This window comes from Lipophrys pholis (assembly GCF_963383615.2).
Source record: "Lipophrys pholis genome assembly, chromosome: 21".
NCBI classification, from domain to species: domain Eukaryota; kingdom Metazoa; phylum Chordata; class Actinopteri; order Blenniiformes; family Blenniidae; genus Lipophrys; species Lipophrys pholis.
In genome coordinates, this window is record NC_137649.1 from 18,220,065 (window position 1) to 18,233,938 (window position 13,874).

General features: G+C 41.3%; 2 protein-coding genes across 3 annotated transcripts in view; one reads left to right on the forward strand and one right to left on the reverse strand.

The window, feature by feature from the left end:
* Window positions 1-13,874, forward strand: part of LOC308126182 (MAM domain-containing glycosylphosphatidylinositol anchor protein 2) — a 188,129-nt gene that overhangs the window by 29,973 nt on the left and 144,282 nt on the right. The gene's annotated exons all lie outside the window — the stretch shown is intronic.
* On the reverse strand, window positions 10,900-12,489 carry LOC308126547 (low choriolytic enzyme-like; the record flags this gene model as incomplete). Its single annotated transcript, XM_080491048.1, has 7 exons — window positions 10,900-11,038; window positions 11,122-11,203; window positions 11,289-11,467; window positions 11,750-11,867; window positions 11,974-12,117; window positions 12,231-12,284; window positions 12,372-12,489. The coding sequence occupies 7 exons, from the start codon at window positions 12,487-12,489 to the stop codon at window positions 10,900-10,902; spliced, it is 834 nt and encodes a 277-aa protein (XP_080347174.1).

The following is a 13,874-nucleotide window of genomic DNA, read 5'->3' on the forward strand; positions in this document are numbered from 1 at the left end:
TACGTCTCTTTCTAGGCCTTCTTTTCTTTTTAGTACCATATGTTGTCACATGATACTGTGGGAAGAGACTTTTCTGAAAAAAAAAAAAAAAACCCTCTGTGCTTTTATGTTCAAGGACATCTATGATTTGTGAGTCTGCTTGAGAAGATGCTAAAATTCAAATGATCCATCTCACTGCATCTGCAGCAGTATGCCCAACATGTTCCTTTTGAATATGCTCCTGTCAGTATTTTACACGGAGCTGTTATCATCTTTTGTGAAATGAAGGATATAAATGCTTTAGCTGTTGTTTGATTCAATAGGCTACACTTACCAATGACTGATAGTCGTACACTGCCTCTGAAAGTGGCTGTGTGTAACCTTATTAGCCGGCTTATGCTCTGTGTGGTTTTGACTCGTGTCCTGGCACAAATGACAGATGGGGATAAAACATGATTACAGCCCTAAACTGAACTCATCTTTCACTACAACTGAGAGATATGATGGAAAATGTTACAATAGGACTTTTTACGTCAGTCAGTGTCGGTAATGATCATGATGCATGGAAAATCTATTTCAGTTTCTTTCAAAAGCAGATTAGATGTTCTATGATAACCAGTAATGTGAATTTACTGACTGACAGTTTTGTACGTTAAAAAAATAAAATAAAATACATATCTTGTAATGCAGCCTGTTTCAGAGACAAGAGTGTATTTCATAATTTGCCCCATGTCATCGTCACGATATCTCCATGCGATATTGCTTTGCACTGTGGATGTTCAGCGATGGCTGGTATCGTGGTCACGTGACTGAAGAAAGTCTGGGATGAATTTTTGATGGCGTCAGAGATTTGGAGTGACCGCCTCACAGTGTGGCTCCAGCGCCGACCTACATTTACAGGCAAACTCAGAGGAAAGCTTCAGGAAATGACAGACTGATCAATGCCTTTGTTGTTCCCAACTGCCAGCTGTAAAACTGGCACTCCAAGACACCCTCCTCTCCATCACCACGAAGAGGGCCACACTTAAGAATTCTCTTTCTTATATGGAATGAAATAGACCTTGCAATGACAACACATGTATATTTTTCAGTGGTATTGCATCTTCTTGGGTAGGAGGTATTATCATACGCTCTGTATACATCCAACTTAATGGTATACTCCATTTTGTGGGGGGTGCAGTTTGACAAGGAAAAGAAAAACCCCTACAAAATATACGTGGGAATAAGCAGCTCCATATGGTATTAGCTAAGGACTCGTATATCTCTTAAATCAGTGGTTACCAAAGTGAAGGGACTCGGAGCCAACTGCAAACTTCATTACTGTAAATGTCCGGGCAAAGCTGTGTGAGGAGATGGTCTCTGACCACACAGCTGTTTCATTTTCAAAGCAAAGGAACAGGTTTGTTTGTTTGTTTTTGTTTCCCTCTGCCTCTCAGAGCACAACTTGTGTTTTAAAAAGCAATTTTGGCACAGAGAAGTAATTTTCAGAACAAATCACGAAACCACTGAATCTTGAAAATGGAAGTTTTACAATGCAAAAATATTGAAATGGTCTGCACTTTCAAAAATGTAAGTCAATTTAAAAAAAAAAAAAAAGAAAAGAAAAGAAAAACATCACTTTGATACGTTTGATAGTTATACTTCCAGGTTTTGTCAAACATTTGCTAAAAGGAATGTGCTGCAGAGTTTGGATATATAATTTTTTTTTGTAAAAGGTGGGCTGGGTAGAGAAAGTTTGGAAACCACTGGGCTAGTAATAACAAAATATTAGTCGGAACAATTTATGTTTTTATTCATTTACAAAGTTGCTGAACTGTCTTACAGTTTGGGCAACAGGACTGTTCAACAGTCCCCGACTATGGTACAACCAGTGTGATATGTTCGCTGTAGATGGTGTAGTAGATGTAAAAATACATGTAAGAACTCCAACGGAACATTCAAAGCAAGCATTCAGATATTATCCTCTACAGAATTAAGGCTACAGCTCACGCAGGCCAATTCGATATCGTTTAGCCAGCGATTCTGTGTTTCCAGGCTGAGGAGATAAGACCTGACAAGATGTGCTGCCGCTTAACTTTGTTGAAGGTTTCAAGGAGTTCATAGAGTTCTTATAGCTTGAAGAACTGTTCTCTTCATGTTTTAGTTAACAGTCACATGTTAAGGGCTTAACTACGTAATATAGAGAATGAAGTGCAAATTGTTTCCATTTCTGTCCTTCTCTCTCCAGCTCACCTTTCCATCATTTGTAAGATTTCTTTCTTGAAAATCGAGGAAACGTTCAACGCCTTTTGTCACATAAGGTATCACTGTAGCACACGACTTGTCAACTTCGTTTTGGGAAAGAGGAACAACATTCATGTCAATTAGTTACTTGTGGTGACTGCAGCAAGGAAAACTTGGAAAATTATGCTTTTTTTTGTGCAATGAACTGAGATAGAAACAAAAGGGCAACGTGATATGTTGAGGAGTTTTCAGATGTCATGGCACTAAGCACATTTCGTTGCAGTGCATCACTGTGGTCTTTCACATTTAAAAGTTTCCGCAGTTAATTTTCTGCATCACAACGTGACATTCAAAAATGTTTCAGTCCAGTGTCACAAATAAGACGAACTGCAGTGTCTGCGTTGTTTCAGAAAATATGTTTTCTTTGACAATTAGTGAGGAGCCTCATTTCACTATGTCATGTGTGCACGCATATGCAAACTCTCCACGCTGCCTGTGAAAAACCTCACAGAGAAAAACGATGAAAGGATTCATAATCATAACTGGTGAACTGAAGAAAAGGCTAATGAGCATATGCACTGCAGTAATGCACCAGCGCCATCTTCACTTTTTTTTTTTTTGTTTTGTTTATGCTTGCTGCTTTGAAAAATGATCAGCTATCCTCACATTATATGGAAATGAACTCAACATGCTTGCCTGCGTTTTATGCAGCTGCAACCTGAGCGGACCACTATAGCAAGTCCTTAACTCTTCTTGTTGGGGGGGGTTACTCCTTGAAGTGGTTCATGTTATTCTCTGCTCCAGTTTGTGTTGGAAGTAATATGACAGAAGGTTTTTCTTGTTTCTCACATTGTTGCTGTTGGTGCTTTGTGAACAACCAGTGCACACTCCGACCGACCACTTGAAGGTTTTCCACTGGTTGGTGTGTTTTCAACCGACCTTAATAGTTGTATTTTACTTTACAAACCAATAAGGATGTTTGGCATATGAAGCAATATGAGGGCAGCCAGAGAGGTCAGGCATACTTGGAAATTCTCCTGAAAGGAAACTCATATTTTCAAGTGGAAGCAGAATTCACATCGGCCTTGAATGGCTGGAGTCTGCATTCAATCCAATCTAAAACAGGCCAGATAATATTCACATGAAAGGGTAAAAAAAAAAGAAGCTATTTTACCCTGTCTGTAAAATGTTATTGCTTCTATTCCGTATCGTTCCCAAAAGCACCGACTGGACAAAGAAGCTGACAAGATGTTCCTTTAAAGGCTTCCCTTTGTACTACACTGTTTGACCTTTCTGCTGATTTAGCACGTCCTTGTGGACAGCCCGCTCTGCTCCAAGACAGAGACATCCATCGCCTGAGTGGACGTTCATGTGCTCTCCAACCCATTCATTCAACAAGAAGAAATTACATTTTCCAATTGTCTGCGGCAAGATGATGGAAGCGCACCGGGGGCAAATGGGTGTGTGGAGCATCATAATCAGCGGCGAGAAGGGCCCACAAACATGCCATCAAAGTGAATTTCATAGAAATACCATTTTTAGAGCACAATCTGAGACTTTTGACCTTTGTTTCTAAATCTTTAGCTGCAATTTTGAGGAGCGTGACCTATTTGTCTTATTTGTTCACATTCTCCTGGCAGTGCTGGACTAATTACAACTTTAATTGGGAGAGTATACTAAGATATGCAAGTATGCTCAGTTGAAAATATCTTAAACGTGCAACAAACCTCTGCAGGGACAATATGTTCTCCTAGGAACATTATGTTGTAAACAAAGAAAACAGAAACATTAGGAGAAAAAAAAAAGGGAAGATATTTCTCCCTCATTGGCTGTGTCTGGGAGCACTAACATCCTGAAATGGTTCATCATAACAAATACAAGCCCCTCGTTTTGGGAATCACCCTTCATGGTGTTGGGAATTACTTCATCAGTTTGTCATCTCGTCATCTGCTCATTTTATTTGTTGCTTGATTCATCTGCACTGTACAACTGTGCTTTGATTACATCTCACATTAATTTCAAATTACGATCCAATTGATTAGTTTAAAATGGACTTGGAGAATATCAAATCCTTACCAAAATCTTAATTAGCCACAATCCTCCCCACCTAAAAGAAACCAACAAAACAAAGAGAGAAAAATCCAAGCTGCATAATCAGCTGGAAATCAAGAACAGCTGTCAGGCATCACAATCCACCTGGGTTAACTGGCAAGTCTACCAAGGACAAAGACAGCGGAGTATATAGTCCAACAGCATGATAATTAACGGAAAGCATATGAGTCATCCTGCCATGCATGCAGGAGAGCTTCTATGAATATAACATGCAGTCAGCGGCCCATCATGGCGATCCTGGCTGTCATCTCCTCGACTGCTCGTGAAGTCAGACTTATACAACCCGCATAATTGCCACGTATAATTGCCACATTTCAAGGTTGTAATTATAATTCTACTGCAGTAATTACACCATCCCACCTTTAGCATGCACGTTTGAATGTGCAGCGTACAGAACGCTGCTCACGCGCGACATCTCAGGTGCGTCTTTTTGTGCCAGCGAGGGAATGAAACTTGGTGTTTGATGTATGCACTGCCGAGTTTAGGACGCTTGTGTCTCAATAGTGAAACAACAGTGTGCTCATATTGATTTGATTAAAGCTTGATGAGCCAAATGTTGATCATGACAACCTTGAGTGTGGTTTCCAGGAGTTACAATCAAAAAACGCCTTGTGCTTCAGGCTCTCTTTCCATGTTGAAATGATCTGTAAAAGTTCACGTCTGCAGACATCCCTAGTGGCGTGTACAGCATGCCTTGGAGTATATCTACTGCTGTAAACCGGTGAAACAACCTTGTGAATGACAGAAAAAAAATGACAAGAGGGCTTTGGTTTGTGCCTCCGACCTCGCTCACTGGCTTTGAGGTTGTAGTAAAGGGGCTTCTTGTGCCTCTGAAGTTACAAGCATACACAGATTCTTCATATGTGGAAGTATATATATATATATATATATATATATATATATATGCAATATGAGAAAACACCATTTTCTTTTGTATCGAAGTGAAAAGTACTTTTTTTGAAGGGCATTTCTACTGGCTGTTTCTGTTCTGTGAGCATTCGGCTTCAAACATTTCTCTTTAAAAAAGGCCATGGATGGGGAATGCGTTGCTGCTCCCAATCTGCTTTTTTGTCAGTATATTGCCGGTAACCTTCAGCTATGCTGTAACGAGTTCTCCTCGTGACAGATGTGGAATGCACCCACACACCTTGTATATGGGTGTATTGTAGTTAGGGTCACGGGAGGTGAACCCAGCTGTAGGGGAACATTGGTTCAATGGGCAAAAACACAACAATATTTTGAGTAAATCGAGCAATGTTTTCATTTCAGAAAAGTTTAGTGATTACCTGGCGAAGGGAGAACATGCAAACTGTACAGAAAGGCCCATCAGCCACACTCAAACCAGGGATCTTCTCACTGTGAGCTAAGATGCGTCAAGTAGTGTTTTCTCTGTTTTGTCTTGTATGTACAGACGCAAAGAGTTTTCTATGTGTCGGTGTCCTATACATTTACCTTAAAACCAGTTGTTGGATAGATTACAAAAAATGTATGTTGTATCTTTATCTGAACCATAAACTTGTGTATTTTTGGATTGTTCCTCAAAACATCACTGGCAGAGCTCGTGTTGTCCTCCTAGGAAGCTTTTGATTGACTGTGTGTGTGTGAGTGTTAGGGTTAGGGTTGGGGCGTGCAATTTCAAACTATTCAGCAGATCAGTTGGCTTAAATATGCAGCAACACACCAGAAAACATGGGGATAAAGAAGAGTGCTCACCAGTAAACGTGGAAGTAAACAAATGCTGGATTTTGAAGTGATTTTTAAAATCCTCTTTGCTAAATGTTTTGTGAGGAAGAATACGCTTTCAGCTCATTTGTTGGAATCCACGGAGGCACTCGGTGGATTTTGGGGAATACCACTGAATGTAAACAGCCTTTGCTTGTTTGTTTATAGGAAAATACACAGTGCACATTTACATGGTACCGTGTTGTTGTCAAGCAGCGTGCATACTTGGATTTTTGATGTTTGTACAAGCAAGTACACCCATTAACCTGTCCTGTTATTTGGCGTGAATGATAGCAGTAAAGCGATTTAATTTAACGAAATAAAGAAATTGAAGCTCGTTGACCAACATGGGAGGGAAGTTGTTCAGCAGATTGTATGGATATGACTCTGCTCTTAATTCATATTCTAATATCAACACTTTGCACTTCAGTTCTTTTCATTTCCTGTGGTAGGAGCCTGAAAGCTAACTCGCTGTCATTGTGCTTCCTGCACTCTGCCACAGTTCTGTTGATTGTGAAGATAGTTTGCTTAATTTCAAGCATCAAGCTGCCTTTGAATAAAGGAATCAGTCGGGCTGCTTATTTATTGTGGCTTAATACTGTTGAGAGCTACATCTGCAAGTGTCTCACTGAATAAAGCAGGCTTCTCTACTCCAGCAGGTCTGTGTCTTCATCCCGCCATGCACACAGTTTAGCTCGGAGGTTGAACGATCAGCAGGATGAGAGATCAGTAACTCCCCGTGAATAAACCTGCCAGTCTTTCCCGGGCACAAGCTTCTGGGCATCTTTCTCCTCGTCTCTGGTCAATCCGCTCGCTTCGATCACCCACCTCGATTTGTGCGTTTCGCCGGTTCCTTCTCCTGATTGCCGTTCCAGTCACTCCCTCCTGCTCCCCAGTCCCATTGTTCCCTTTCTCTATTTGTCTCTTCTTATCTCGCCCCATCCCTTTTCGCCTGCCTCTCCTCTCTTCTCTTCCTCATCCTTGGTGCTCCCTCTTTATCGTAGCCCCTCCATCTCCTCCTCTGCTTCGGTCTCATCAGACAGACAGCGAGCGTGGTGCACAAACACCATCCCTCACATCTCCAATGAGAACCTTGTTATCATCTTGTCCCCACAACGGCTTTCTGTCTGGCTCCGTCTCAGCTTGGATCCCGTCACTAATGGGACCGCATCATTTTCGACAGCTGCAATTCCTCAGCGTTGACAAACAGAGATGTGGTGCAGCTCGGCGAAGGCAGCTCAAAGGGATTGTGTACTAATGCTCCAGTCTGATTTACACATTCACAAAGGCCTTTTTAAAACATCATTTCTCTTTGACACAAGCTTTTGCTGCGTGCCCCCGAAAAGACAATATACATTTGCGGTGTTTGCTCGCATGCATTTACACTTTAAAAATCTCTTTTCATCACCTTATTTCACTGCCTTCTGTGATGCCCTTTATTATTTAAAGAAATGTCAGCCACAATCTCGGTGTCGAAGAGCACAACACATTAAATCTGAGATTTGAGAACAGCGACAGCAGACAGTAGCACGTCAGCGTGCTATTCTGGGTTCAGACACATCAGAAGTTTGTGTACGGCTCGTCGGCCTACTCAGATCTGCAGAACAGAAGCTAAGTGAAACTTCACGAAAGCTTCGACAACAGCACATGTTAAGAGTTTACTTCAATGTCTCAGCCTGCTAATCATTTCCACCGGGTCCTGCAGGGCAACAACAAAGATTTGCAGAAAGAATTCTGCCAATCTGTTATTTCTTTTGATTGCATCCTTAACTAAATTTACTTGTTTTTGTGAGTGTGGCCTTCATCTCTCTATAAAGGGCCTCTTAACAGCTGCCCCAGGTCAGACTTTAACGGTACCTGCACATCACAGATTGGGGAATCAAATAGACTTATGGAAAACAACTGTCTTTATTTGTGTTTATTTATTAGGACACACACACACACACTAACTCACTAACTTTCTCTATCACCTTCGATTTGAACCAATTGGTTTTAATGTTTAGATTACATCTATAATGTTACATGCAGCTCTCGGTAAGCAATTTGGCTGCCCAGTAATTTATAAATATCACTTTTTTACTCAGATTCATGATCTGAGTAAAAGCCTCACGTGTACATTTGTGGTGGAAGTGAAGGTGTGCTCAAGGTGCTATCGGACACTGGAAATACGAGTACTTTTCAGAAAAGGTGCGATCTAGGACAGTTGAGGAAGTGTGGGCTTTTCTTTTTTCTTTTTTTTGTCTCATACTTAGTATATAGCTTTTAGGTAGGCGTATTCAAGTTTGAGCCCTTGTCCCTTTGAAGTGAGCAACTTCCAGTGTACTCAATTTTCAGAAGGTCAGAAGTCTTTCTGAAGCAGCCTCCAAGGTTGCACCGGCTGCAACGGCAGCAACAATCGGAGCGATGAACATTTTAATTTCCTATTGGTGTGCATGAGGCAGCTCATGCGGTGAACTGAGGAGAGCTGTGTGCTGAGGCTTATCGTGTTTGAAGAGAGGCAGGTACACTGATCTGTGTTAATAACGCAGCGGTAAGAGCCGTTCTGCCGGCCAGCGGTTCTGGCCTGCCAGCGTATTACCAATGACATCACAGATCAGACTACATTTAGCTCTGCTCGGTCTGCTCTCATTAGAACAGACGTCCTACAGGAGACCCTGCTGGTCATATACAAACTGCCCTTTAAAATGTGGTCAAAGAGCATCTGCAAGAGCCTTGCAGACAGTCCTTTAGAGCTGCTATCAATTAACAGTGCAATGTGATGTGAATCTGTTTCATATGTCTGTGTTTTATAAGGCTTCAATGACAAAATGAATCCCAGAGGGAAACATGTGAGTAGCTCAAAGAAAATACAAGCCACTCGGTGTGATTTGCTTCACGTCAGCTTCACAGTGCAGAGAGATCACTCCGCAAGAAATCAGTTTTATGGAACAACCACTGGTTTTGAGGCAGGGTGTTGCTGCGGTGGCCTGTTTGTACGTCTGTCATGGGATCTCAGGCTCATCTGGATTCCGACTTTAATCAGGCTTTGCAGGGATACTCCCAATTTATAGCCAGCCTGAAAAATCTCTCTGAGCTTCTTGGAGCATGAACAGAGCCAGGCCGTTAAATATTTCAATAAACAAGTCGATTTTGAATCGCACTCAAACTACTTTATCAAACATTAAAGGCCCCGTGTCCATCTGAACTATTCAAATTCTCTGGATTTCTATCAGTTCTGCTCGTGCCCCGGCCTCTTCAGTTGCATTTAAGCCAGAGCACAAGAGAAATGCATGTAACTCTCTTAATTGTTTGTGCATCAATAAAGGAGGGAAATGTGTTTAATGGGAATCTGTTCTCTCTCTCTCTCTCTCTCTCAGCCTCACACTGCCTTTATGTTGCCTTTCTCACCCAACAATGCTCTCTTTCACTGAAGAATAGCTCTGTGTAGGATTTCAAAAGGGTGAAAAACACATATACAAGAGCATGGGATGTGGCCAAGTGGGAAAGGAAAAAACATCTCTGCAGGGCGAGAGAGTGGAGGGAGAGGTTTCTCTTTTGTCCAACCACATCTATGACTTCCCGCAGAGATTCAGCCCTGGAAAGTTGTGATGGCTCAGTATTCCGCAGTACTGATTCACTCTGATAAAACACTTTACTCCTTTTTTGGGGGGGGGGGGGGGGGGTGTACAAATCCCAAACTTAATTACTATGGACCCAAATTGAAATGAACTCAATTATGAAGATATTGCCACTTATTCCTGCTTCAGTCATTTATGTATCTAATTAAATCAGTTATTTTCTTTCCAACTGAAAAAAGTTGGATTCTCAGCAGAAATTTTGCGAACCCATACAGAGTTGTTAGAGTATTTATTTCGTCAATATATGTGTACACTCAATCTGTAATTTAACTCAATTTGAGGATACAACCGTCAGGAGAGTCTCCTGCCCAAAGACTGCTCATGATTCCACCACAAAGGCTTCAACTTGTGCTCCAATGAGCTTAAAGATGCCATACAGACAGGTTTGTTTGGATCTACAGGAAGTGAAGACGTAAAGCACAGCTGCAGTTGCATCCTCTTACCACAGAGGCCACCCGATAAAAGACTTTGGCCCTGGTTACACAACAACGTTTCAAGTGAAAATGCATTGTTTTTGCACTTTTGTTGCATAAAGATTTTGCGTTTTTCACGCCAATGTTTAGAAAACAGTGTCCACTTACATGGCAGCTAGTGGGTTCTGTTGGTTGTTTTTACTTCGATAGCACACGCGCTATAGACTTGGGATGCGCTGTGATTTCAGCACATTGGCGTCTGCCGATAAACACAAAAAAAATAAACATAGACACGAAATGTCGATAGCCTTATACCAATTTCAAGAATCATTATTTAATACTGATTTAATGTTGTCAGTTTTCAATACTGTATCAGGAGCAGTTGAATTATATCGGCAGATTTTTGTTTAAGAAATACAGGCATATTGGATATCTGCACCGTACCATAGAAAAACTCCCATTGGAATAGAATAGAATACTACCGTATTCGTACCGTGGAAAATTGAAACGTCGCTGCAGAAATAGTTCGTAGTGTCTGGGAAACTGTTGTAGTGAAGAATAAAAGAAGGCTAAGCATGGGCTAAAAGCACAATTGACCTGGAGGAAAAATATTCAGACTTTCTGTTCTGAACCTTTCTTCTGAACAGTGCCTCTGTTTAGACTTGGTATTTTTACATTTGTTACAGATGCATTCATTAGTGTGACATTTAGTCTTTTCTCACCAAGGCCATGCAATGGACCTCACACAATAACTTATCTTTTTAATAACTTTATTAGTATGTTGTCACATCCATGTACAACCCCTAAAATCACACTCGTACAGTGTTGAACTTTCATCCTCTGTAACCTCTGCAGTAGAGCTTGTTGATCCTGAGAAAGTCCAGAGTGGAGGCCCTCATCCTCTGGCCAATTGGAACATTGGGGTTTGGGATTGGAGTCATTGATTCCGATCCAGCCTTTCCAAAGGCTGTCCTGTAGATGTATATAATTATATTAAGTCACTAACCATAGCATACAATATTTGCTGATGCAGATTAAGGATTTGTGTGACTTACTTTCCATAGTGCATCACAGACGAGTAGTCGTACGAAGTGCCGAGATTGTTTGTGTCCTGTCTTTCGAAGTTATTTCTATAATCTGGTGATGAATCACAGAACAAATAACAGATTAAGAAAAATGGAGCAGTCATAATAGATTACAGAATTTGTGGCGACTTTCTCACATCCTTTGATGTTGTCCCAGTTGATCCTAATGTACCGGTCGCGGTCGCTCCGATTGTGTTCGTGGTAGAAGCCCAGCGCATGCATCAGCTCATGCTGGATAATGCCAAAAGTCACACAGCCGGGCTTCTGCAGTGACACAGTCTGCTTGCCTCCCACGTAACCAACTATTGACGAACAGCTGAGGATAAAAGCAGTGAAAGAGCCACTTGACATTTGCTTCAATGTTTGATGACTTTGATGTTTTCCGCCGTGTCATGTGCCACGGTCAGCTGGAAACGATTTATTTGACAGACTTGCGAGACCTTATACAAGTCACCAGTCTGTCAAAGACATACAATCTACCCAAAGATATGTACTGAGATTTACATCTAATTTAAACTTAAATTAATGTTAAAAATACATTTTAGGACAGTCCACTTAATATATTTATATCTTGTAAGTGCTTTACATTCTCACTCACCCATGTTTTGGTTCAATGCTTAGGTATGCTCTTTGGCTTCTGCGTGGAACAAAGCGAAGGCACGTTTCTGATTCCAAGTCTTTCATGGCGCGTACGATCTCAGACTTCTCACTGTAATCTACAATAGTGCAGAAACATTAGCAATATGGTCGTCTCAAATGGAGAGAAAAACATGTTGTCATGCAGTTATATAGTTTAACGTTTGTATTGGATAGAAATCTCACCATATCTGTCACTCAGTACATAAGGGATCGCCACATTTATACCCTGTCGAGGCCACAAACATTTCTCTGGTCTTGTCAGACACTTCTTTGCAGATCTTGTTTTTGGAATTACCAAGTCTCCTTCAAGGAGAAAATCACTAGATCCTAGAAAAAGAATAGAAGGTTAGGCTTTTCGTTCAATTGTCAATGTAGGAGCTGTTAAAAAAAAAAAGAAAAGAAAATGGTGATGATGTAGTTATTTATAGTTCTATACTCACCGTTGTTCATTCTGAGGATGGTGGTGGTCATGTCCTCTGTATCATCTGAGACCTCTGAGGTATGCCAGAAATGCAGAAGTCATACAGCTGTGTAACACCTGAGATATTCAACTCGCTGGACGGAGCTCCACAGTGACTCACCTTCTCCAGAACCAAGATCCGGTGAGACCAAATCGGAAAAACTTCTTCTGTTGCCATGATCAGCGTTGCAGAGGCCAAGAAGCAGCAGCAACAGCAGCAGCTCCAGAAAAAGTCTCATTGTCCGGTCCTTTCACAGTCTGATTCTTCCAAAGTTGCTCCAGAGACTCCACCTTTCTCTCAGTGGTCTGATGCACATCTCAGTCACAGGGGGAGCCATATATACCAGCACTTGAGGTGTGTCTGTGTGCAGAGATGAATGGCAGAGGTGTCTTAGACACACAGATGATGGGAGTACCCTGCCCACCCTGGCCCACTGTTTGCACATGGGGATAATCTCTCTGTGGGTTGGATTACAATGGCCAAAGGCCGCTGTCGTCTCCGCTCGCATCAGATTTCTCATGGCATCTTTAACTAGCAGGGGGTCTGTCCACGAGACCTGGGCCTGTCCCAAAGTCTTATCCAAGAAATAACAAATACAGCATTTGAACCCAACAATGCTGGGCTCCTGTTACGTGATTGCTGGCAGCGACTTCAAGTTGGAGCAGCACAAACTGCCAAGCTCGCTTAATTTTAAAGAGGAGCTTAAAATTAAAGCAACACAGTCAATGAAACAGCAAGTTTATCTGCATTAGTTACCCTCTTCAGTTTTTTAGTGGTTTCAGCTTATAAATGTGGCTGTTTACTTCTCTTTTGCCACATAGGACTGAATACACATATTTTTTCGCCTTCAGATTTTATTTTCAGAATAAGACAATCCAGGTTTGTGAAGAGTCGAGACTGATTAGATAATAATATTTAACTTGTATAGATAATTGCAGCTGCATTTATTGATTCACAAACAGAATCACATCAATAGCAAAAAGTTCGACGCAAGATCTTATTTTTGCCCTCCATCCCCCCCCTTTTTTTCCTCGAAAAATCTAAAAATAAATAGGTTTTGTGGCATAACTTCCCACATTGATGTTTTTCTTCCAGCCAACAAACTTAATTTTACTAGTACAGATGTAGTCTTTAATTCCCCACAAACCAGCCTTTTGGTTTATAATGGGTGTGACCTTTTGTTGTGTTAACATGTGTCAATAATGGCTCAATTAGTCACTGCTGGTAAATTCCTGTATTAATTATTCACCATTTGAGCTTCAAACACCAGGGCCTCAGCTAGCAGGCTGTGAGGGACTGAAATCAGCCTCCAAATCCCCAAATCCTAAAAAATAAAAAGTGTTTTTTTTAGACTGATGAGTATTCAGATTTATTGAATGTTCCACTAATAAATCATCTGGCTCCAGTGGACTGTTTACTGGAAAATGGGCCTGCTGTCTGGATTCACAGCACCATAAAAGACTTAAGCATCCGATTTCGCGTGTCAAGGCCGGCAACTCCACGAGAGATTCCATCAGTCCAACCTTAAAGAATGCAGTTTTTCACTGTACATCACAGTAATGTGGCGTTTATTATGGAGGAACAAAAATTGCATCTCATGTGTATGTCGGTGTATGTGCGTAC